Raw genomic sequence first — 23,368 nt, forward strand, 5'->3', positions numbered from 1 at the left:
CTGCATCCCTGGGAACTCAGCATCCCTGCACATCCCCGGGCCACTCAGCATTCCTGCATCCCTGACATGTCCTGGCTTGGGGCCACCCCCACACACCCGGGATGCTGCCGAGGGGACAGGGTGACACATCCCTGTGAGCACCACTGGAGGCTTTGCCATCCCCCGGCCTCCCCATCCCTGGCGTGGGACGAGCACTGCCGGCCCGGCCTCTGCAGGGAGGGGAGTGGTGAGAACGGGCCCGTTCCCACCGGCCGGCATCTGCTCCCTCCCGGCAGCATTCCTCCCTGCTGAAGTCAGAGGCACCCGGCAGAACCCCCGGCTCCTGCCAAGCACAAACATTTCCTATTTGGGATGTTTGGCCCAGCGTGTGCACGGCCAGAGGATCCCAGGGAAGGCTGGAGGTTCCCAGGGAAGGCTGGAGGATCCCAGAGAACACTGGAGGATCCCAGGGAACACTGGAGGATCCCAGGGAAGGCTGGAGATTCCCAGGGAACACTGGAGGATCCCAGGGAACACTGGAGGATCCCAGGGAAGGCTGAAGTTTCTGTGCCTGCTGCAATTATGGGGGGGGAGAGAGAGAGAGAGAGAGAGAGTGGCATTTTGAAGTTTGGATAAAACCTTAATTGAAGTCTTGGCTGGTGTTAATTATATTAAAGGCAGAGTGAGCGATGGGCTTTTTATTAGTTAATGAGGATTTTCATTTTCTGGCAGAGAAGCCCTTTGATGTTTCCAGGACTAATGGCTGTTAAATTCAACTTACTCGCTTTGCCAGTGCTGGAGGGTGATGGGGAGTAGAGGCTGCTCCAGTCACGGTACCCGAAGCCCTGGGAGCCACCAGCCACCGTGGAGAGAGGACAGGGATTCTCCCACCACATCCCCACCGGGGTCATGTGGGAACAGGGATTTGTGGCCATGCTGGGTGGGAGATGGGCTGTCCTGCACATGAGCACGGCACCCAGCGGTCCTGTGTGTCCCTGTGGTGTTCCGGCATCCCCCTGCATCCCGTGGATCCTCAGCATGCCTGGACATCCCTGGGGCACCCAGCACCCCCAGGCTATCCCACGTCCCTCCAGCCTGTCCTGCTCTCCACGTGGATTTTTCCAGACTATCTCCAAACCCGTGCCAGGCCGCCTCCCTCCTGCCACAATTAGCATTTATTACGACTATTTTGCATTCATTACCCGCGGAGCCAGCGCTCTACCCCGTCTGAAATCATGTGCAAATTCCCTGTGCATCACTTTTCCCACCCTTGCAGGGGAAGGGCTGCACAGTTTGAATATTCCAGGCTCGGGGAGCGCTCGGTGCCGGTCCCGCGCCCCAGCCACGTGGCCAGGCGGCTGCTCCCCAGCTGGATGATTTGGAGCATTAATCAAGACCCAGAGTACTTTGCATTTCAAATGCTGGCAGGGAAGAGCCAGGCAGGAATCTGGGCTTTGGGGAATATTCAGGAAGAAAACGGGTTTGGGTTTGCCCACAGGAGGTTCTGGGGTGGGAACTCGTGGCACTCCCGTGGGTTCTCCCCGCATGGCAGAGCCCCAGGGAGCCCAGCAGCTATTTAAGGAGTTTTTGGGGTGCCCAGTGGGGCAGGACGGGGTGGGATGAGGGGTTGGTGGCAGTGGGCACAGGAGCCTCTGCAGCAGCACTGACAGCAGTAAGAGGGGCTGGGGGGCAGGGGGGTCCCCCGAGGCTGGGTCAGGAGGGGTTACTCCCCCCAGACCCCCAAACAGCCCCTCCTGGGGGGCCACGCTGTGTGTGGCTGCCGTGGGGCAGGAGGGGAGGGCGGGGGGGGCTCTTTCCTGGTAATTACCCCTCGTCCTTCCCAGCCAGGCTCACGGAGGGAGCCGGGGGGGACACAGCTTAAGCTATCAATGGTCCTGCCTTGATGGGAATAAAATATGCACTGAAAGACATGAAAATGGAGTAAATAAAAGAGATAAAAATGGAACGATCAAGCCAGCAACTTCTCCTCCTCTGATTAAAAAGAGGGAGTGGGGGGGGGGGGAGAGGGGATGCGCTGAGCCCTTGAAGAGGCAGCTGCTGCCGCAGCCGCAGCCCTGATAAAGGGGCTGAGCAGCCTGTTTGGGAGAGATAAAGTGAAGTCCCAGCGTTTCCTGTCCTCAATCCAAGCCTTACCATCAATATTAATACAGCCTGACAAACTGGCGTTTAAGATAGAATAAATATAGACTGGTGCTGCTATTACCTAGACCTTATTAATCTGCTTGGAGGCATTTAAATGCCGTTAAAAATATGGAGTTTACTCGCTGGCACTTCAATAGCTTCACAATCCATCAGCGTTTTGTTTTCCACCCTCCTCCTCCCCTTCCCGAGGTGTTGGCTCTGGGTGCCCACTGCCCTGTGCTGCTCCGGGCTGGGAGAGAGAAGCCAAGGGGGGAACTGAGGTGGGAGCTCGGCTGGAGGATGATGATGATGGGTGGGAGCTCAGCCCGGGGCATGGAGGCACAAACCCCTTGGAGATGGTGAGTGGAGCATCATCTCCAGGACTGGAGGGCCAGAACCCTCACGTCCAGGTGATGGAAGCTTCACCTGTGTGCTCCTCACTAGGAGAGGCTCGGGGCTCCCAGGTGCAGCAGCCAGAGGAGCAGCCCCCTGCAGCCCCAGCAACCTGTGGGATGGACAGAGTCCAGCACGTGCTTGGGAAGCTGCTCCCCGTCCTGACTCCTCTGCTCCTGGCAGCGTGGATTTGGGCTGCCATTATGTCGTGGCACCCACATGCTCCTTCCTTGCCAGCCAGAGGCACTGCTTGGTCCCCAGCACTCTTCCCTGGGCCACCTCCTGCCTCAGCATCCGCAGGGTGGTAGGAGCAGCTCTGGATTCATGAGTGCCAGGTGCACGGCAGGGCCTCCACGGTGTGGGCATGAATCCATGTGCCAGGGTGCGTGGCAGGGGGGCCCTGGTGTGGGGCAGGACCCAGGGGTGCCAGGCACATGGCAGGGACATCCCTGTACGTGGCAGGACCTGTGGGTACCAGTTGCATGGCAGTGAAACTGCAGTATGGGAATGGATCCATGCGTGCCAGGGGCACAGCAGGGTGTGGGGCAGGACCCCGGGGTGCCAGGGGCACAGCAGGGTGTGGGGCAGGGTTAATGGGTGCTGGGCACACAGCAGGGTGTGGGGCAGGGTTAATGGGTGCCAGGGACATGTCAGGGTGTGGGGCAGGGTTAATGGGTGCCAGGGACATGTCAGGGTGTGGGGCAGGGTTAATGGGTGCTAGGCACACAGCAGGGTGTGGGGCAGGGTTAATGGGTGCTAGGGACATGGTAGGGTGTGGGGCAGGACCCCTGGGTGCCAGGGGCACAGCAGGGTGTGGGGCAGGGTTAATGGGTGCTAGGGACATGGTAGGGTGTGGGGCAGGACCCCGGGGTGCCAGGGACATGGCAGGGTGTGGGGCAGGGTTAATGGGTGCTGGGCACACAGCAGGGTGTGGGGCAGGGTTAATGGGTGCTGGGCACACGGCAGGGTGTGGGGCAGGGTTAATGGGTGCGGGCACATAGCAGGGTATGGGGCAGGACTCCGGGGTGCCAGGGAGACAGCAGGGTGTGTGGCAGGACTCTGGGGTGCCAGGAATATGTCAGGGTGTGGGGCAGGACCCCTGGCTACTGGGCACACGGCAGGGCCAGCACCCCGGGGGTGGCGGGCGCAGATGGGGCGTGCGGGGCAGCGGCGGCGCGGGCGGCGGGAGCGGCGCTCGTTATTCGTGTATTATTCATCGGCAGCTTCTGTCGCCTGCCATCTGCTCCGGCTGCGCGCCGGGCGGGCGGCAGCAGCCTAACGGGGCTGCGCGGCCCCGCTCCTGCTGTCACACCTGGGCTGCCACCGGGGCCGGCCCCGCGCGGGGGTGGCGCCCCGGGCAGCCGGGCAGGGTGCGGGATGTCCCCGCTGCCTCCCGCGGGGGTGCTCCACGGGCTGGGTGCCTCGAGGGAAAAGGGAAAAGAGGTGGCACGCCCCGGGTTGGGTGCCCTGGGTTGTGGAGCTCAGCCCCGAGCAGGATCGGGCCCTTCCCGATCCAGCGGCAGCTCTGAGCTGCTGCCCAGGTCTGGGGCTGGGCCGGGAATCAGCCCCCAGGGCAGGACGTTCCTCCTTGGAGCACGGCAGCCGAGCTCATCCTGTATCCAAGCAACACCTTCATCCCCTCACCTTTTAATTAAAACACTTGATGAACTTTCTAACTTTCCACAGCAGCCCCGTGGGCTCTGCGGAGGTGCCGCCTGTGCTGGAGGTGAGGTCCCAGCTCGGGGGATGGGTTTTGTCCCACTGCCCCATTTCTGCCCCTCCCCTGCATCCCCGAGCACCAGCCAAGCCAGGAGCTTGCTGCTCCACATTGATAATTGCCAGGTTTAATTACTTGGCAGCCAAATGACCTTTTGCATCCTCCAGCGAGGCCGTGAAACGTCTCCCTGAGCGGGAGCAGCCGCGCAGAGGGAACGTGACAGGGCTGACACGCCACCAGCATCACCCCAGCAGCGTGATGGGGATAAGGCCAAGGTGACAACAGGACCAAGGTGTCCAGGGGCAGGACCCTTCAGTGTCCCTGGGGAGAGCTGGGAACTGCTACCCATGGCCTGGGAGGGAGCATCCCTGGGGCAGAGCCAGCCTGGGAGCCACATCCTGGCCCAGGGTGCAGCTCCCTGCACATGGAGGGTCTCTGCTGGCCCTTTGCTCTCCCAAGCTGCCTCTGGAGCAGCCTCATCTCTTCTCCTTCCCTTTTCTCCTGGAAATAAAGGCCCCATGGCTCAGCAGAGGTTGGTGCCAGCCCACAGGCCGGGCACAGCCCCTGCCTGCCCCTGGCTCCGTGTGCTCTGCCAGCCTTGGCCTCACCCTCCCACGGAAAGGAGCCCTTCTCCTGGTGATAATTACGGAAAAGTTCAGTGCTGAGAGAGCCGGGGGGAGGGATGTATTAAAATGCATGCGCACAGCTTGGGCCTCGCAGCAGATGTTGGCATAATTAGAGAGGAAAAAATTATGAAATTAATTTGTGGTTCAATGTAAATTTTGGCGTTGGGGGGAAAGCTGGCGCGTGCTCCCTGGCTGCCACCGGGACCTGCCGGGGGTCTGGGGGAGCTCCGAGCACAGCGAGGGGCACGAGGGATGGGAAATGCCTGCCCTCAGTGAGGAGGGGCTTTGGCACTGCTGCATCCCAGCTCTGTCACAATGCAGAGGTGGGGAACAGCCTGGGGAGGTGGTGACCAGCCCAAGGAGATGGGTCATGCCCAGGGAGATGGATCAGCAGCCCAGGGAGAGGGACCACCAGCCCAGGAAGCTGGGCCACCACCCTGGGGAACTGCCAGTCCCTCCAAATGAGTGTGCAAACAGAGGAGGGTTGGGGAGGAAAAATAAAAAGCGGGCTCCAGCAGTGGCCGTGGTTTGGAGTTATTGTTGACCCCCACCAATATATGTTTGTTAATACACTCAGTGTCACAAACAGCCCGGGGACCCTTCCCTTTTCGGGGGACACGGCTGGGATTGTCCTTTAGGGGGACACACCTTGAGGTGTGTGAGGACCATCCTCGTACACAGTGGTGACAATCCCAGACCACGCTGGAGCCAGTCAAAGCTTTGCTTTCCCTACTCTGCTTTTCCCATCCCCTTTTCCTCCGGGAGATGAAGAGGAATTAATATCTGTCACCTCCCCCTGCCCCCCAGCCCCCCTGGCCCGGGGAGGAGGTGCACGCTCAGCTTTAAGCGCCCACTGATGGGCACATCCTCCAGGCATGGCTCTGCACCGCTGTGCCAGGGCTGGCGTGGCCATTCCTGGCGGGTGAGGGATGTCCCGTGTCAGGTGGGCACAACCTGCCACCACCACCTGGGAAAGCGGGGCCAGCCCCAGGGTCCACGCCTGTGCTGGGCCAGGCAGAGTGGGGAGAGGGGGGCTTTGTGCTGGACCTTGCACCCCCACCTCTTGCAGGTGATGTTTATTCGGGGGCACCCTGAATTTGCGCTGCTGAAGGAGAGGAGGAGCTGCAGGAGGCGGGTGGGGATGGGTCAAACCTGAGGTCAGGGAAGATGTGCCCAACTCAGAACCTCCAAAACTCAATGTGCCCCCAAAACATGCCCCCAAACCATGGGAAGAGCCCCCAGCATGGCCCTGAGCACCCCTAGAAATTCTGGGGCTTGCAACCCCCTGCTCCTCCCAGCTCCCTGGTGCCAGTTCCCCTGGACAGCCCAGGGAGGGGCACGAGCAGCCCCACGGGTGCCAGGCCCTGGCTGTCCCGTCCTTCATGCTCCACAGCAGCTTGGCCAGGGCTGGCCCTGCAGCCTGGGAGTCATTCCCACACCCCAGTTCATCTGTGGGATAAGAGGAGGAGCATTCCTCGGACAGGTGTGGCGGGGTGAGAAGAGAGGGGCTCTCCGTGCCCCCCACACCGCCAGCTGGGCAGCATCGGGATGCTCTGGGCATCACTTACGGGAAGAAGTGAGATGGGGAGAGCCCGGCAGAGCCCCCTGCACCCCTCACCCTCCTCCCGCGGCGCTGAGCAGAGCGGGTGCGCCAGCCAGGCACGGGCACGGCGGGCACGGGCTCGTCCTGGTGCCCGTGTGCTCCTGGTGTGATTCCATCTGGCTCCATCTGCTCCCGCCCGGGCTCGGCGGGACCGAATGTGGGTCGAGGCGAGCGCGGGTGACACACGGCGGAGCGGCCGGGCAGCAGCTGATCCCCCCGGGCTGTGCGGGCTGCGCCGCCGGGCCGGGATTACCCAGCTGCTGCCGAGCTGGCACGGGCACCGTCTCCTCCGAAAGGTTCCCTTCCAGGGGATTACGGATAATGCATCTGGAGCAGCGCTCGCTCATCCAGGTTTGTGATTTATCTGAAAATCAAATTCCAGTAATCTCGCCTGCCATCTGGCCCCCGCGGACACGCGGCCGCCCCGGCGGGCGGGGGGCAGCGGGAGGGTCGGGGCGGGGGGCTCCGGGTCCCCCCCCGAGCATCCCCCGCGGGAAGGACAGAGCGGCTGTGGCTCCCCGGGCTGCTGTGAGGCCGCCTGGGAAGGAGCTGCCCCAGGAAGCATTTTTGGGAGGGTGAGGGCAGGGCCTGGAGAACTCAGCTCCTGGCAGGGACGTGCCCGTGTCCCCACACATCCCTGGATGCCACCATGAGGGCAGAGCTCAGACCCGTGCAGGGATATTCCTGTGTCCCCACACATCCCCGGGATGCGGGCAGCGCCCGGAGAGCTCAGCTCCTTGCAGGAACACGGGCAGGAGGAGGGGATGGGGAGGAGGTGACGACCCCGGGGACATCCTGGCAGCAGGGACGTCCCGTGGCCCAGCAGGGAAGGCAGAAGAGAGCGGGATCCATCCTTTCCCCCGGCAGGAGTGGCCCAGAGGGGAGCCGGAGCCCCCAGCATTCCCCTCCCTGCCCCTCATTCCCAGCTCATTAAGGCTCTCCCATTATTCTGACATTTTGTGCGCGTCACGTAGCGGGAAGAAGTAATTTACTTAGAAGAAATTAAAAGTTCATTTTAATTGAGCGCACACTGCAGTATGCAAATGCGGGCGCATTATGTACACTGATGCGGAGACAAAGGCTGTAATCAACTGTTAACCCTTTCCGAGCCAGCCCCGCGCTCCTCCGCAGCGCCGGCACCGCTCCGGCCACTCCGGAGACCCCTCACCCACGTTTGGGATGCGCCCCCTGCCCTCAGCCCCGCGCTCCCGGAGCAGGGGGCAGGATAAATCCCCGGGCATGGCTCCGTGCGGCTGGGATGCGGGAGTCAGACAGGGATGCCGAGGATGGAGGTGTCCCCAAATCGCTGTGACGCGCTGGGATGGCTCCGAGCCAGCGAGACAGGGTGGATGATGGGGCAGGGGGTCTCCAGGGGTGAGGAAGGCATTTCGGGGAGCTGGGATGGAGGTGCCAGGGGGATATCCCTGGGGATGCATGTCCAAAGGCCAAGACAGGGCTCACTGCAGCTGCGACCACCCTCAAATCCAAATACCTGGATAGTGATAGCTGGATGTGAGGGTGGTCCAGCTGCGACAAGCCCGTGATATTCCCAACATCCTGTTGCTATTTTTTTTAATGTTTTTTTTTTTTACTACCTGTCAGACCTGAGATTTTTTTAATGGCAGTGCAAACGGAACTGGCTCACAGATGCGAGATGACAACCCGCTGCAGGAGACAGACAAATTACCTCCAGCCTCGGCTCAAGACGCCCACAGACTCCCAGACAAAGGGAGATGGTGTTTGGGGGGCTGTCATGAGTTGTCAGTGCTCAGCCAGGCTGCCCTCCCTGCTCCTTGGGTGCTCTTTGTGTGCAGCATCCGTGGGGACCCCGCGTGCGCGGATTCCACGGGACACTCCCGCTGCAGAGGGGCTTTGGGGAAGGCACACGCTCATCCAACACCACATTATGGGTGGATGATACTAAAAATCAGAGAGCCGTGGGGGCAAATGTGTCCCTTTGAAGGGGACACACCGGGGATGACAGAGTGGACCCGGCCACTCTTTGCAGGAGGGATGACACTGTTGGGAATCCCTTCTCCTGGCTTTGCCAAGGATGGCAGGGATGGATCTGGGAGGGGACCCTGCCACCCCGAGGGGGTGACAATGGGTGGCTTTTCAGCCTGGAACCACGCAGGGAGGAGGGCCAGGGGACACGCTGGAGCTGCCACCTCCACCTCAGCCGCCTTTCATCTGCCCTGTGCTCCCAGGAGCCGCAAACCCAGCGCTCCCAGTGAGCTCCCGAGGGCAGCCCGGGTGGTCGGCAGGATTTAATTGCTGCGTGTAACCTTTGCAGCCCGTCCCACGTGCCGGCTGGGCGCCGGCTCCGCAGCTCCAGATGGCACCCGGGAAAGAGTTAAGTCCGCTGTGATCAACAGCAAGAAGCAAGTGGTAAACAGTTTTTCTCTCCCTCTGCTAAATTAATATGCAAATTCCCCCCCTTCTCTCCCCCCCCCCCTTGCTTCGAAATTAGCGAGGTAGAATGCTTGGGCTAATTATGCATTCAAACGAGCAGGCTTCGTTAATGTGGCACTAAGAGGAGCCTGAAAATGATTGTGAGACGATGAAATTGAAATTGGAGCACGGCACTTCTAATGCATCTGGAGTCACTCTTGCGTGCCCCGGCAGATGTAACCTGGCAGTGACCGGCAGCTCCCGCCTGCGCCCGGGCACCCGCAGCACCCAGCACCCCCGCAGCCTCCTCCAGCCCCCCCCAATCCCACTCCAAAACCAGCCCCTCGCAAGATTCCCCAGCCCAGTTCCTTGGGGATAGAAGGGCGGGATGGCCCTGTGCACCCAGAGCTCCCGGTGTGGGGTGGGGATCGGGCAGACAGCCCGGAGCATCCCCAGGGCACGGGGAAGGGCTGGGATTAGGACTGGTGAGCTCCGGGTGAGTCAGCCCTCGGAGTGTCCATGCAGGTCCCCTAGGTGATGCTCCCATGGGTTGCAGCAGGGGTGGGGAGCACGTTCCTCCTTCCCAGGCAGAATCCTGGCTCCCAAGGCAGCCAGCAGGGCCTGGGCATGTTTGGTAAAGCTCCACTTGTGCTTGCATGGATAAACCTCTGGATGAATGAACCTTCTTCACTGCTGGGGATGCTGAATCCTGGTGGCTGCAGGGGGGTCACAGGGGAAATCCCATTCCCATTGCCACATCCCAGCGGATTTGGTGCTCAGCAGTTGTTGGCGCATCCCAGCAAGGAGCAGGCTGGTGGCACATCCACATCCGTCACATCACGTGAGCCACAGCCCCAGGATTGTCCCACAACAGGGAGGGGTGGCACAGTGACATCCAGGGCCAGGCTGGGGCGGCTCCTATAGGCCTGAGACCTGCAGAGGAGAAGCAGGAGAAAAAGTTGAGGGTGACAAGACAAACAGGGAGATGTTTTACTTTTGGGGTTGTGTTAGGCTGAGGATGAGCAGCCACCAGCTGCAATGGGCACAGGGGATGATGAGGGATTCATGGGAATACTGGCTCAGGATGTCACCAGTGCCAGTCTCCACTGGGATAACTGCTCCCTGCCATCTGCACAGCCTTGGATGCAGCCACCCAAGGGCTAGACCAAACTTCCCATGAGACACAGCAGCACTGTGGGACCAGCAGAGACGGATGTCGGTGTTAAATATTCATCAGAGGTGTGGAATTTACTGGAAGCATCCATTAGGAGGTAATGCCCCATCCACAGCGTGCTCCCGCAGCCAGGGCCGTGCCGAGGTGGGCGGAAGGCGGCGGGGGAGGGAGGCGGATGCTCCCGAGGAGGCTGCAGAGCCGTAAAGCAGATGCACTGTGAGGAATCAATGAGGAGCTCCAGACTTCAGGCACTCAACCACCGGGAATGAAGAGAAGGAGTAAACAGACAAGGAGATAAATAACACCCCGGAAAGGAGGGGAAGGAATGGGGGAGCAGCAGGGATACACATCCTGGAGGAGATGGTCCCTGGGAGTGGGGTGGGATGGAATGGCATGGTTTGGTCAGGAGGGATACAGATCCTGGAGGAGATGATCCCTGGGAGTGGGGTGGGATGGAATGGCATGGTTTGGTCAGGAGGGATACACATCCTGGAGGAGATGATCCCCAGGAGCAGGGTGGGATGGAATGGCATGGTTTGGTCAGATCCTGGAGGAGATGATCCCTGGGAGTGGGGTGGGATGGAGTGCCATGGTTTGGTCCAGGGGGATGCACATCCTGGAGGAGATGATCCCTGGGAGTGGGGTGGGATGGAATGGCATGGTTTGGTCAGGAGGGATACAGATCCTGGAGGAGATGATCCCTGGGAGTGGGGTGGGTTGGAGTGCCATGGTTTGGTTCAGGGGGATGCACATCCTGGAGGAGATGATCCCTGGGAGTGGGGTGGGCTGGAGTGCCATGGTTTGGTCCAGGGGGATGTGGAGCTCCAGGAGCGATGTCGAGCATCCCAGAGGGATGCCCTGCAGTCCTGAGGACACACACCTTGGCAGGGGAGCCTGCTGGGCTCGGAGTGAGCTGTGGTGTACCCGGGCAGGGCCAGGGCATCCCATGGGCATCCCACGGGCATCCCACGGGCACCGGGACCCGCCGCACCGGCCGCGCTCGGCAGCGTGCCCCGGGCTTGGGGCTGGCACACGGAGGGGGTTGTTTTCCTCATCTCTCCGGTAATTTTTCCCTCTGACTATGATGCATAGCGGTGCTAATTCGGCACGTTGCCATTAATTCCAGCACAGCTGCCGCTCTCTCCCTCAAGGCATTTCGCTAATACTCGGCTTCAGAGCCTCTCAGCAAATTAACATCATTTGTTCTGCAGAACATGTTTTATTTCTACACTACATGCATAGCTTATTACTCCTCCAGAAACTCGGGGTGTGCAGGAGGCAGCGCCATGGGCACGGCCCTCCAGAGCCAGCCCTGATCCCCAGCTCGCCGTGCCCATCCCTGGACGGGCACAGGGACACAGCCCAGTCCCTTGTGCCACCTCACACTGACCCGAGCTGGAGCTGCAGGGATTTTCTCCCAGTGGCAGGATGCTGTGGTGCTCTTGGAGCACCCAGGGCTGGTGATGTGAGGGGGGATGGTGGCAGTGTGCTGGCTGGCATCTCCTGCATCTCCCTGGCATGATGCCACCTCTCAGTGCTCCAGCATTTAGGAACAGAGGTGACAGGATGTCCCAGGATGTCCGGGCCGGGCTGGGGCTTGCTGCGTGTGACACTGGAGGGAACCGGGAGCCCCCATCACCAGTGGAACAGCTCAGACCCTCTGGCAGCACCTCTGGGATGGAGGAGAGCACCTCCCACGTGGCCCTTGGTGCTGAGCTCCCGGAGATCCCGGGGCTGTCGGTGGGGGAGTGAGCTGGGCAGAGTGTCACCAGCCATCAAGGTGTCACCAGCCACACAGGGTGTCACCAGCCAGGCACGGGGTCCTGCCACCACCCACCAACCCGCAGCCCCTGCCAGTGATAGTTTCAGGTCTTTCGCTTTGATTAAGGTTATTTAAGCTTTTTACCAAAACATAAAACCTGATTGTTTGCATAAACAACCTAATTGGATTACAGTGCACAGCATCGCTAATGCCGCGGGCTGGCTGGGAGCCGGCGGGAGCGGGGAGCACCGGGAGCACCGGCAGCACCGGGAGCACCGGCAGCACCGGCAGCACCGGGAGCCGGGATGGGCAGGGGATTGCTGAGACCCCTCCGTGCCCCACGCCGGGGTCCGCATCCACCTGCCCCCTTCTCCCAGCCACGGAGTCCCCAGCCGTGGCTCCGGCTGCGCCCTTGGTGTTGCCTGCAGGGCGAGAGGGGACAAAGCCCCCGCTCCGGCACCGCTGGTGGGAGGAGGAAGAGGAAGGTGGAGGTGCCGAGCGGGAAGCAGGGGGCCGGGAGCTTTGCAGGAATGCTGCCTGCGCAGCGTTTCCATGGCTGGGAGCTGCAGAAGGCTTTCATGGCAAGAGGAGGAGAGGCTCCATGAATATTTCATTAGGAAAGCAATGTGGTGTGCTGCAGAGAACATCTGGCTGGAGTCCCTGGAGACCCCTGCCTTGTGCAGGAAGCAGGAACTGTGAAATACGGAGGAAAACGAGGGAGAGGGGGAGATGGGGGGATCATCCCGTGACACGGGGAGCGTTCCTGCCCTCTTGGCCCCGCGCTGAGCAGCACGGGGCAGGCGTGGGGCTCAGTCCTCTGGGGAATCACAGCAGCTGGAAAGGCTGTGGTGGTGCCATCCAGGTGGAGGATCCTTCCCTGGACATTTTGGGGACCAGGCTGCAGCGGGCTGCTATGTTTCATCCCAATATCCAGTGCAGGAGTGGGCAGAGCTGCTCCTCCAGCTCAGAGCTGAGTGGCCAGGTGATCAGCCCAGCGTTGGGATGGGATGGGATGGGATGGGATGGGATGGGATGGGATGGGACATCTCTTGCCACATCACTCCCAGGGAGAAGCTGATGGCCTCGAAGCTTCCCTGCCAGGCTCCTGCAGGTGATGGATGCTGAGGGAGGTTTGTCCTGCTGGGACTGGTGCAGAGTGGACATCCCAGGGCACAGGGTGCTGGTGGGCACAGCCAGGGTGCAGAGCAGCAGGAATTGGGGTGCTGTGACATTTGGGATTGACAGCATCCCTGTTTCCCTTCAGTGCCAGCTCCTTCCCCAGGCACAGGCCAGGTTTGGTGCTCGGGGACCCTTTTGCAGCCACTTTGCCCAGTGCCAGTGGAGCGGTGATGCCACACTGTTCCTGCCTTGGGAATGGCTCCAACACTGCTCCTGCACTCCGGGCAGGCAGGAGGGCACACAGCAGCACCAGCTCTCTGCCCTGCACCCTCAAGCCCCTCCCCAGGTCTACCCACTCCCCCTCACACCCCCAGCCCCACACAAACACCCACTCACACCCCATCTCCTTCACCCAGCACCCCATGGCCACGACTCCGGCATCGTGCAAGTCATGGCCACGGGACCACAAGCTTGTCCTGCAGTCCTGCCCTTCCCTCCTCCTCCTCCCCAGCATGGTGATGGATGTGGGGGCTCTCTGCCCACCCTCCCTCTCTCCTTCTCAGCCAGCCGCCAGGCTGTGCTCCGGGGCAGCCCCGGGCTGGGAGCAGGGCGCGTTTCCCACGTGCCAGCGCTGCTGGCGGCAGGACTTTGGCTCACACCTCCCTCCCTTCCCGCAGCCCCGCCGGCCCCGGCCCCTCCGCGCCGGCAGACAAAGCCCAACCACACAAAGCCACAACCTCGCTCGCCGGCCCCGCGTGCGGCAAAGCCTCTGTGCAGCCCCAAGGCGAGCCCGGCCGGCACCTGGAGCCTGTGACTGCCCGTGCCAGGCAGCGCTGCGGGCAGGGAAGGGCTGTGGGACAGGCCAGGCGGGAGATGGCGGGACAGGCCAGGCGGGAGATGCAGCGATGGGCAGGGAGGCCGCGGGCAGCCTGCGCCGAGCGGAGCCGGCCGGGACGCGGAGCCTGGCACAGACACATGCACGCACACGCACCCTGCACAACGAAGGCAAATACCTCTGTCCTCTCCGGCTCCTGCGGCTGCCGCCCGTCCTGCCTCGGCCACGCCGTGCCTCCTCCACGCTGCCCGTCCTCCATGTGCCCACGCCGGGACGCGCTGCCAGACCCTCCTCTCCGCCGCCGGTGGGTTTTGGCCCCCGCTGCCTGCTGGCGTTTTGGCAGCCTTACCGCTCCAGCGATGGCATGTGTCCATTATTTTTTTTTTTTTTTTCCTCCCTTTCTCCCTTTCACAATCCGTCCTCCCCATCCTTCTCTGCCGGTGCCTCCGGAGCCGCCTGCGGTGCCAGCTCGCAGGGAAATTGGCAGCGAGCGCGGCACAGGGATCCTCCCGCAGCTGACGGAGCCCTGCCAGGCGCAGGCAGCCCTTCTGCCAGCCACCAGCCTTGGCACGGGGGGCCGGGGGGCCACGGGGGGCTGCCGAGGCTTGGCAGCCCTTCCCCGGCACTGCGCGCCCCAGCCGCCGCCACGGCTCCGCTGCCAAATGCCAAATGGGGGGAGGAAGAGGGGAGAAGGCAGAGAAAGGACTTGGCATCGCCGTGCCCGGTGGCGGGGACCCACCAGGGACCCCTTCCAATCGCCAAGGCCAGCTGGGCGACGTCCTCGTCCCTCGGCGCAGGCTCCGGAGCCCGTCCGTGGTGCCGGCGTCGCGTGCAGAGGCTCAGCCCCGTCTGCCCCACGTTGTGCCCCCAGCCCGGGTGGGAAAGCCATGGCAGGGATGGCAAGCGCCGCCGCAGACCGGCGATGCTGCGTGGCGAGCACGGCTCCCACAGACACACCTCTTACCCAGCATCCGTCTGCTGCATAGGGGGGCCCGGGAAATTGGGAAGGGGAGAGCGGAGGAGGGACTTCTGGGGATGGGTGGGGGTTTTGGGGTGCCCTCCGGCCGCCTGTCGCCTGGCACGGCCATCTCAGCCTTGTGCAACGGAGCATCCCCAACTCGTGCCAAAATCCTGGCCCTGGTGGTTCAGTCGTGCCATGACTCCATCCTGGCCAGGCATTGGCGTAGCAGCCAACCCTGCTTTTCCAGCTTTTCTTCCCAAAGCCCCTGGTTTGGGTGTCTTTTTGAAGGTGGAAGTGGGCATGTGGCTTGTGTCTCCACTGTAGCGTGGATGCTCCTGGTGCCAATGCCTTTAGAGGGCCCCTAAGGCCAAGGGAACGGGATGGGAATCTCCAGGCAGGAGACAGGGAAGAGCCCAGCTCCTGCTCAGTTTCTCCCAAAAGAAGTCATTTACTGGGAGCCACATTCACTGGGAGGCACAGGGGTGCTGGGGCAGGCGCCAGGAGCACACAGAGAGCAGCGGCCATCCCTGGTTAACAGCTTTGCCCCTGATCAGGGATGTCCTTGACACAGTTGGCAGGAGGAGCCAGGAGCCCTCCATGGGCAGGATGGGGTGGGAGTGGGTCACACCGGCCCATCCTCGTGCCACGCTTCACCCGGTGTCCCTGGGTGGTGGCACATCCCAGCCCGGGGATGTGGCAGCTCCTGGGATGGATGGCAGTGACTGTTGGTGCCATAAGAGCCATCCTGACGTGCCCCGTGCCCCCGTGCCCCGGTGGCTGTCCCCGGCCTGCCCGTGTCACACGTGTGCCTGCCATTTCCTCAAATAAGCAGCTAATCTCCATCAATCATAATTCCGGGCAATTATCATAATAGGGCCATTTTGCACTTATCCTCGCCACGTGACGCAGGAGCCACTTACGGCTCCACTTCACTCCGAGCTGCTCCCGTCCCTGGGGAGTCCCCATGGCAATCGTGTCCCCTGCAGGCCCCTGGGGACAGAGCGGCCCCGCTGGTGCGGGCAGTGCCTGCAGCAGCTCGGGGGATGCTCGTTCCGGGAGGGATGCAGCCAAGGGGGGACCTCTGAAACACGGGGGAAAGCAGAGGGAGACCTTGCCCCTGCCACGGCAGCAGCAGCACAGGGTTAAACCCCGACCTGGGGACAACTCAGCCTGCTTTCTGCCACCACAGGGCCCTGGCGGCCCTGGCAGCCTCGCGGTGGTGCCGATGCCCTCGTGGGTGTGGCGGGGGACAGGGCCAGCAGCCCCTGGTGACCTTCTGCTGCCTGGCCGGGAGCAGCTCAGGGAGGCTGGGAAGTGGTGAGGCACCAGGGCCTCGGGTGGGGATTAGGGGCCAGTGGATGGATGGAGATCAAACATTTCACTGCCCCTTGTTTACAACACCCTCCTGGGCAGCCACGGCACTGCTCTGGCTCTGTGCCTCCTTGGGCTGGGGCAGCATGGAGATAGGGACACACTTCCATGTGGGAATGAACAGTGCCAGTGGGATGAACCTTGCTGTGCTGCATTCCCAGCAGCACCACAGTGAAGCTGCCAGTGCCCCCATCCCATCCCATCCCATCCCATCCCATCCCATCCCATCCTATCCCATCCCATCCCAGAGCACTCTCCGTCACCCTGAGCATTCCCACAGCCCCGCGGTGTTTGTGGTGTTTACACCACCCCAGTAATTACTTCCCTTTTTGTTTTCTTTAATAAATACGGATGTGCCACAAGTAAACTCCAGCGCAATAAAAGCTTTCTGCTGGATCCATAATTAATCACCGAGCTGAGCAAGGCGGGGAGGGCCGGTGGAAAACCCTCCCGCCGGCGCGGGCTGCGGGCTCACACCCGGCTGGGAGGGACCAGCGAAGCCGCGGTGGCAGCTTGGGGACAGCCCGGTGCCCTGGGGGCCACGGCAGCAGCCGAGGCCGGGGGTCCGTGGGCGGGCAGGGCTGTGCTGCACGCGGGTCTCGGCTTCCATTCCCAGCTGTGAGGAAACATCTGGAGCCAGCCCTCCCCGGTCGGTCGGGGAGCAGCTCCTTCCCTCCCTCCCTGCGGCCCCGGGAGCAGCCCCGGGCGGGCCGGCGGTGGCCGCGGCTCGGCATCGTCTCCGGGGATGCGGCCGGCTCCAGATGGCCGCTGGGCACCAGGTGCCGGGGCCGGAGCGGCAGAGGGTGGCTGGGGGTGACATCTGCTGTGTGTGACATCCGCGGCCAGCTGGCCCCGCCGCCTGCCAGCGTCGGGGGGAGCACGGCCCTGTCACCCCCACGGCGAGGGGTCTCCCCGGAGGGGCCGCTCCTGGCACATCCTTGGATGTCCCAGCTCTGCCCCCAGCACGGGCAGTCTGTCCCTGCCAGTCCCTGCACCTCCCCGGGGCTGTTGGCACCAGAAACCCCCCCATGGCACACACCCCGGGGAGGGGGCTCATCCCTGTGGGGCGCCGGGGGGGCTGGTGACACAGGGGGAGTGTGGAGAGTGACACTGGCGGTGGCAGGGCCGGGCTGGGTGCTGGGCACACCTGCAGGGAGGTGGCACCCGCTGGCACTGGGGCCGACCCGGAGCTGCTGGGAGTGTTGGAAGCCGGGGGGTGGTGGGGGAGAGAACAGGGTGTAAAATGGGAAGGGGGTGAGAGCTGTGCAGTGGGGACACAGTGTGGGATGGGAGGAACTGGGGAAGGGGCTGTGGGATGGGGAGGAAATGGGGAAGGGGCTGTGGGATGGCAGGAACTGGGAAGGGGCTGTGGGATGGGGAGGAAATGGGGAAGGGGCTGTGGGATGGAGAAGTGTGCAGTGGGGAGGGAATGGGGACAGAGCTAAAGGACACAGAGGGATCTGTGCCATGGGGACAGGAGAGATGGGGATGGGGTGGGAAGGGAGCTGTGCCTGGGGAGGGAGGCGTGTGATGAGGAGCCGTGTGCTGGTGAGGAAGAGGGAGGGAGGGGTGGCAGTGGTGCAGCGGGGAGGAGGGGAAGGGGCAGATATGAAACGGGAACAGAGGGTGTGAATGGGGAGCCATGGAATGAGGAGGGAGCCAGGAGATGGAGAGGGAACCCTGAGAAACGGGGAGAGAGCTGGGCAGGGCCTCCAGTGCGGAGCCGTGTGAGGGAACTGTGCAAGGGTTGTGCCAAGGGGAACTGTGCAACGGAGCTGTGCAACGGAGCTGTGCCACAGGGAGATGTGCCACGGGGAGATGTGATGTGGGGAGATGTGCCATGAGGAGAGAGCTGTGCCATGGAGAGCTGTGCCATGGAGAGTTGTGCCATGAGCAGGAGCTGTGCCATGAGGAGGGAGCTGTGCCATGGAGAGCCGTGCCCTGTGTTCCATGGAGAGCCGTGCCATGGAGAGCCGTGCCATGAGCAGGAGCCGTGCAGGGGCGTTGGGTGCTCTCCCCCCAGCGCTGGGATCCCGGCCCCGTTTCCGCTCCCAGCCCGGTGGAAACGCACCTGGGCAGGTGGGCGGGGGTCACCGCGGCCGTGCCGCTCCACGGGCCTGTGCACAGCGGAACGGCACGGCTCCGGCGGGCCACGGGCCACGGGCCACGGGCCACCACGGGACCTCTGGGCGTGCCCGCAAGGCTCTGTGTCCCCAGGGTGTGGCTGTGTGTCCCCACATGGCTGTGTGTCCCCAGGGTGTGGCTGTGTGTCCCCTGGGTGCCTGTGTGTCCCCTTGGTGTGGCTGTGTGTCCCCTCATGGCTGTGTGTCCCCTCATGGCTGTGTGTCCCCTCATGGCTGTGTGTCCCAGGGTGGCTGTGTGTCCCCTGGGTGCCTGTGTGTCCCCTTGGTGCATCTGTGTGTCCCCAAGGTGGCTGTGTGTCCCCTCATGGCTGTGTGTCCCCTCATGGCTGTGTGTCCCCAAGGTGGCTGTGTGTCCCAGCATGGCTGTGTGTCCCCTGGGTGCCTGTGTGTCCCCACATGGCTGTGTGTCCCCTGGGTGGCTGTGTGTCCCCAGCATGGCTGTGTGTCCCAGCATGGCTGTGTGTCCCCTCATGGCTGTGTGTCCCCTGAGTGGCTGTGTGTCCCCTCATGGCTGTGTGTCCCCTCATGGCTGTGTGTCCCCTGAGTGGCTGTGTGTCCCCTCATGGCTGTGTGTCCCCTCAGTGGCTGTGTGTCCCCTCATGGCTGTGTGTCCCCTCATGGCTGTGTGTCCCCAAGGTGGCTGTGTGTCCCCAGCATGGCTGTGTGTCCCCTCATGGCTGTGTGTCCCCTCATGGCTGTGTCCCCCCTGGGTGTGTCTGTGTGTCCCCACATGGCTGTGTGTCCCCTCATGGCTGTGTGTCCCCTGGGTGTCTGTGTGTCCCCTCATGGCTGTGTGTCCCCTGGGTGTGTCTGTGTGTCCCCTGGGTATGTCTGTGTGTCCCCTCATGGCTGTGTGTCCCCTGGGTGTGTCTGTGTGTCCCCAGCATGGCTGTGTGTCCCCAGGCTGTCTGTGCGTCTCTAGGATCCCTGTGCATCCCTGGAATGCCCGTGTGTGAAGGTTCCACGAGCCCAGGCCATCCCTGCACCCTGCCCAAATCCCCAAATCCCCAAATCCCCAGACGAGGCCTGTGATCCCAGGACCCGCGGGGCAGAGCTGCAGCTCCATGACGCCACACCCACCCGCCGCGACATCCGAGGACACCGGTGACACTCCGGGGGGCTGCGGGCACGGTCAGCCCCGCGGAGCCCCGGCCCCGCCCCCCGCGGGCGTTTTGGGGCCAAATCCCCACAAATCCGGTGCGGCGTGGCGGAACATTCGTGCGCGGAACGTTCGTGTCGCGGCGCCGCGTTCCCGCCGGAGCTGTTCGCGGCCGGAGCGGTCCCCCGGCGGCAGGTGAGGCCCCGCGGGGCTGCGGGAGGCGGCGGCGCCGGGGCGGCCCCGGGGCGGCCCCGGGATGTCCCAAAGCCGGGACGAGCCGAGCGGGGCTTGCTGCCCTCGGCCCGGCGCGCTCGGACCCGGCCCTCCTTCCGTGCGGGCGCCGCTGGCTGCGGGGCCTGGGCGGGGGCGCGCCTGTGGCCCGGTACCTCGGGAAGCCCGGCGCGGTTTTCGCCGATTCCTGCTCCGCGATGTGCCGTGAGTAGGCTGCGGGCAGAGAGCTGGAGGGTGGGAATCCGCTCCGGAGTAAGAGGAGAATAAAGCCCTGTGAGGGCGGGCAGGCCCTGGCACAGGTGCCCAGAGCGGCTGTGGCTGCCCTCGGCTCCCTGCAGTGCCCCAGGCCGGGCTGGACGGGGCTTGGGGCACCCCGGGACTGTGGGAGGTGGGGCTGGATGGACTTTAAAGTCCCTTCCAACCCAAACCCTTCCCTGTTTTTTGTTCTGTGAGAAGGGAAGAACAGTCAGCACCTGTTTGATGCCTTTTCCAAGTCCCTTGGTTACTTTATGATTTTGATGCCTTATTTGATTATCTGATGCCTTTTCCAAGTCCCCTGGTTACTTTATGGTTTTCTAATAAAGTATTTTTTTATGGTTTTCTAAGAATGCAGTATTTTTATCTCTGTCGTAGGACAGCCAGGAATCCCTTTGTGTTCCCGTGCCTGTACATGAGGAAAGGGGGGAATCCTGCAGGTCAGGCTCGCTCTGGCCACACAGCCACAGCTGGAGCCAGGATCATTCCTATAATAACTCACTTTGCATCCTTTTACTCCAGGCAATGCATTTCATGCCCTTTATGCTCAGGAAGTGCAGAGGGGGGTGCACAAAGTGCCCAGGGCTGTGCAGTGGGTCAGCTCCCAGTCTGCACTGGTTTTGTTGTGCTGGGAGCCGGGGAGAGCCCTGCAGCTGCTTTGAGATCTTCAGCCTTGGGAGGAGGAGGAGGAGGAGGAGGAAGAGGGCTTGGATGTTCCCTTCCAGGGGATTTGAACCTTCCCTTCCAAGGCAGCAGAGCCACATCTCTGCACTGCCCTCCCCTTCCCGTGGGATCCAGGGACAGACTTTGTTTCCAGGTGTGTCTGTGGCACCAGGGATCCCTGAGCAAGGGGAGGGGGTGGCAAACAGCCCCTGGATTTACCTCTCCCTGTACCTACGTGTCTGCACCCCAGCTCTGTAACACCCAGCGTTCCCAGGCCTGCCTGGAGGTGCTGCTGTGAATTGCTCCATGAAACACAGACTGCAGGGAACGGGGTAATTTGATTTTTGGAAAGAGGAACAGTGAGAGCACTGAGAGCATCAGCCACGCTGCTCCTGGGCAAAGCCATCTTCCAGTTCATGGCCCTCATCATGCTCAGGGCATTGACACCTTGCCATGGCCACGGGCTCAGTTTAGGGTGTGGATTAGGTCGGGGTTTTGCATTTCAGTCTCTCCAGAGCAATGCAGAGACGTCACACGAGCTCTGCCTTGAGCTGCTTTGTTTTTTTCCATGCTGGTGGCAAGTGTCAGGAGTTCCCACGGTCACCCCGCTCTGGGGCTGCAGCCTCTCTGCTCCCCCAGATGTTTCCACCCTAAATCACAAGCTTGTTTTGCAGAAGCAGAAATTGAGGTTGATTTGCAAAAGAAAATCTGAGTAGGGCCAGCGTCTGGGTGGGGAAATGCTCCGAGGGCAGAGGGGAGAGACCGCAGGGCTCACGGAAAATAAACCTGTGCAGCCTGAGCTGAGGCAGCCCTGATCAGCTCTGCCCTGGGGAGCTGCTGGGCTGGGTCCCCTTTGTTCCAGCTCCTCCCCACACTGGGAAGCTGGGCTGGGAGGCTCTTGGAGCTGAGCTGCTCCACTAATACACATTTATCAAAAAAAATAAAAGGGAAAAATCAGGTTGTTATTGCTGGCGTCAGGGAAGTGTCACGGCCGCTCTCGGAGAGTGAGAGCTTGTCATCCTTTGGCTGCTTCCTCTTGTCATGGAACCTCTCTGGGGATGTTTTGGTGCTGATTGGATTCTGTGCAGCAAATCCCTCTCTCTCTCCTGCCACAGCCCTGTCCTCTCCTCTCTGCTTCCCCGTGCTCTATGGAGAGGGTGCTCCAGGCTGTGCAGAGGGGTTTGGGATTCGTCGCAGAATCGTGGAATGGCTTAGCTTGGAAAGGACCTTAAAGCCCATCTCATCTCACCCCTGCCTGCCAGCAGCCCGGGACACTGGAAGGTGTCAGGGGGTGGAACTGGATGGGCTTTGAGGTCCCTTCCAGCCCAGACCATTCTGGGATTCTGTGAAAGCTGGTTCATCATGTAAATTAGCTGGATTTTAGGGGTTAGGGGCTGTGCAGGGAGAGGTCTCTGCCTCCTGTTCCATCGTGGCAGGACCCAGGGATGCTCAGGCTGCCTGGGATGTGGCACTCTGAGGCAGGGACATAAATAATACAGTGGATATTATTCAAATGAGGGCTGCCACTTTGCCTGGGTGGGAATAACCCCCTGGGTAATGCCTGCCCGTGCTGACGTGCTGCCATCATTGCTTTCTGCAGAGTCGCTCCAGCCCGGCCGTGCTGGCAGGATGCTGCTCCCCCTGCTCTTCCCCCAGCTGTGCCGGCCCCTCCGCTGCCTCCTGCGGGACCTGTCCCGCTGCACGTGGCACGGGAGGAGGGCTGGCTGTCCCCACAGGGCTCTGCACACAGCCTGGGCCACCTGCAGCAGTGACGTCACCCCTGTGTTCACCAGGGCCCTGGCTTTTGGGGACAAAGTGGCCATCGTTGACCAGAACGGGGAGCACACGTACAGGGACCTGCTCAGCCGCAGCCTCCGCTTGTCCCGGGAGATCTGCAGGCTCCTGCAGTGCCCCAGCAGGGACCTGAAGGAAGAGAGGATCTCGTTTCTGTGCCCCAATGATGCCTCCTACGTGGTGGCCCAGTGGGCTTCGTGGATGAGCGGGGCCATAGCGGTGCCCCTGTACAGGAAGCACCCGGTGCCCGAGCTGGAGTACGTGATCCAGGATTCCCAGAGCGCCCTGCTCGTCGCGGCCGAGGAATTCCTGGGGAAAATAACCCCCAGTGCCCAGAAACTGGGAGTCCCCGTGCTGCCACTTCCCAGGTCTGGTGGTGGTGGATGCACGAGCCCTGCAGCCACGGAGGAGGGGCCCTTGCCAAGCTGTTCCTCGTGGAAGGACAGAGGAGCCATGATCATCTACACCAGCGGGACCACGGGGAGGCCCAAGGGTGTCCTCAGCACCCATGAGAATGTGCAGGCTGTGGTGAGTGCTGCTGCCCCCCCTGCCAGGCTCGTGCCAAGGTACAAAGTCTTGGGATCTGGAGGGGATTTGGGGTTGCAAACACCGTTCCACTGCCAAATTCCTGCAGAGAGCTGTGGGGCTGCAGCTCTGGAGTCCTCCACGCTTGGAAGGTGAGCACACAGCAGCGTGTGAGGCTCTAAGCCTTGGCCTGTTGGTGCTGCAGCTGCATCCCAAGGCAGGTGGATTCTCCTCCCTGCTTTCCTGGAAAGCAGAATGGATGAAACCTGTTGTAAAAATCCTGATTTCTTTGCCATTTGCTTTTCTGCCCCCTGACTAGGGGAGAATCTTTGCTCCTAATTGGAAAGTGTCTTAGCCCAGCCCAGTGCTGTGTGAATCCTGTGCATTATTCAGCTCTGTATCCCCAAGGCAAAAAAATCCATTAGCTCTCAGAGCCAAAAGGAATTAAAAGTTTGAATAAGCCTGCTGCCTGCCTCACCACTTGGTTATCAGTGCCTGCAACTGCCAGACTGCTGCCATCAGGGAAGGAGGGCAGGGAATGCAGGGGTGCCTCGAGAGCTGCTGCTGCTCTGGGCACTCGGATC

General features: G+C 62.1%; 2 protein-coding genes and 1 long non-coding RNA gene across 8 annotated transcripts in view; 2 read left to right on the forward strand and 1 right to left on the reverse strand.

Annotated features, from left to right (window-relative positions):
• Window positions 1-2,775: 2,775 nt before the first annotated feature.
• Window positions 2,776-4,953, forward strand: LOC128812623 (uncharacterized). Of its 3 annotated transcripts, XR_008438776.1 has the most exons (4): window positions 2,782-2,896; window positions 4,204-4,240; window positions 4,399-4,506; window positions 4,745-4,953. It is a non-coding gene; the product is annotated as an uncharacterized LOC128812623 (long non-coding RNA). The 3 variants fall into 3 exon arrangements; XR_008438777.1 differs by having other exon boundaries at window positions 2,776-2,849; window positions 4,201-4,240; window positions 4,399-4,953; XR_008438775.1 differs by having other exon boundaries at window positions 4,399-4,953.
• Window positions 4,954-9,359: 4,406 nt separating this feature from the next.
• LOC128812622 (uncharacterized) lies at window positions 9,360-14,578 on the reverse strand. The gene is made up of 2 exons (XM_053987123.1): window positions 13,920-14,578; window positions 9,360-9,784 (listed from the first exon to the last, which is right to left on the reverse strand). Exons 1-2 carry the CDS (start codon window positions 14,452-14,454, stop codon window positions 9,684-9,686), a joined length of 636 nt encoding a protein of 211 aa, XP_053843098.1. The 5' UTR covers window positions 14,455-14,578; the 3' UTR covers window positions 9,360-9,683.
• A 5,027-nt stretch (window positions 14,579-19,605) lies between these two features.
• Window positions 19,606-23,368, forward strand: part of ACSF3 (acyl-CoA synthetase family member 3) — a 52,963-nt gene continuing 49,200 nt past the window's right edge. For all 4 annotated transcript variants that reach the window (XM_053987084.1, XM_053987087.1, XM_053987085.1 and 1 more), the window contains exons 1-2: window positions 19,606-19,751; window positions 22,066-22,787. In XM_053987084.1, the coding sequence (XP_053843059.1) occupies window positions 19,745-19,751; window positions 22,066-22,787 (729 nt within the window). In that variant the 5' untranslated portion in view covers window positions 19,606-19,744. The remainder of the gene's footprint in view (window positions 19,752-22,065; window positions 22,788-23,368) is intronic.

This window comes from Vidua macroura, chromosome 11 (genome assembly GCF_024509145.1).
Source record: "Vidua macroura isolate BioBank_ID:100142 chromosome 11, ASM2450914v1, whole genome shotgun sequence".
Taxonomy (NCBI): Eukaryota; Metazoa; Chordata; class Aves; order Passeriformes; family Viduidae; genus Vidua; species Vidua macroura.

Excerpts from the sequence above, each read along its gene's own strand:
- LOC128812622 (XM_053987123.1), bottom strand. The coding sequence starts at position 14,454 with ATGCCAAGTCCTTTCTCTGCCTTCTCCCCTCTTCCTCCCCCCATTTGG. Across the intron at positions 9,785-13,919 it reads AGGAGCCGGAGAGGACAGAG|GTCTCAGGCCTATAGGAGCC; the intron begins GTATTTGCCTTC and ends TCTCCTCTGCAG.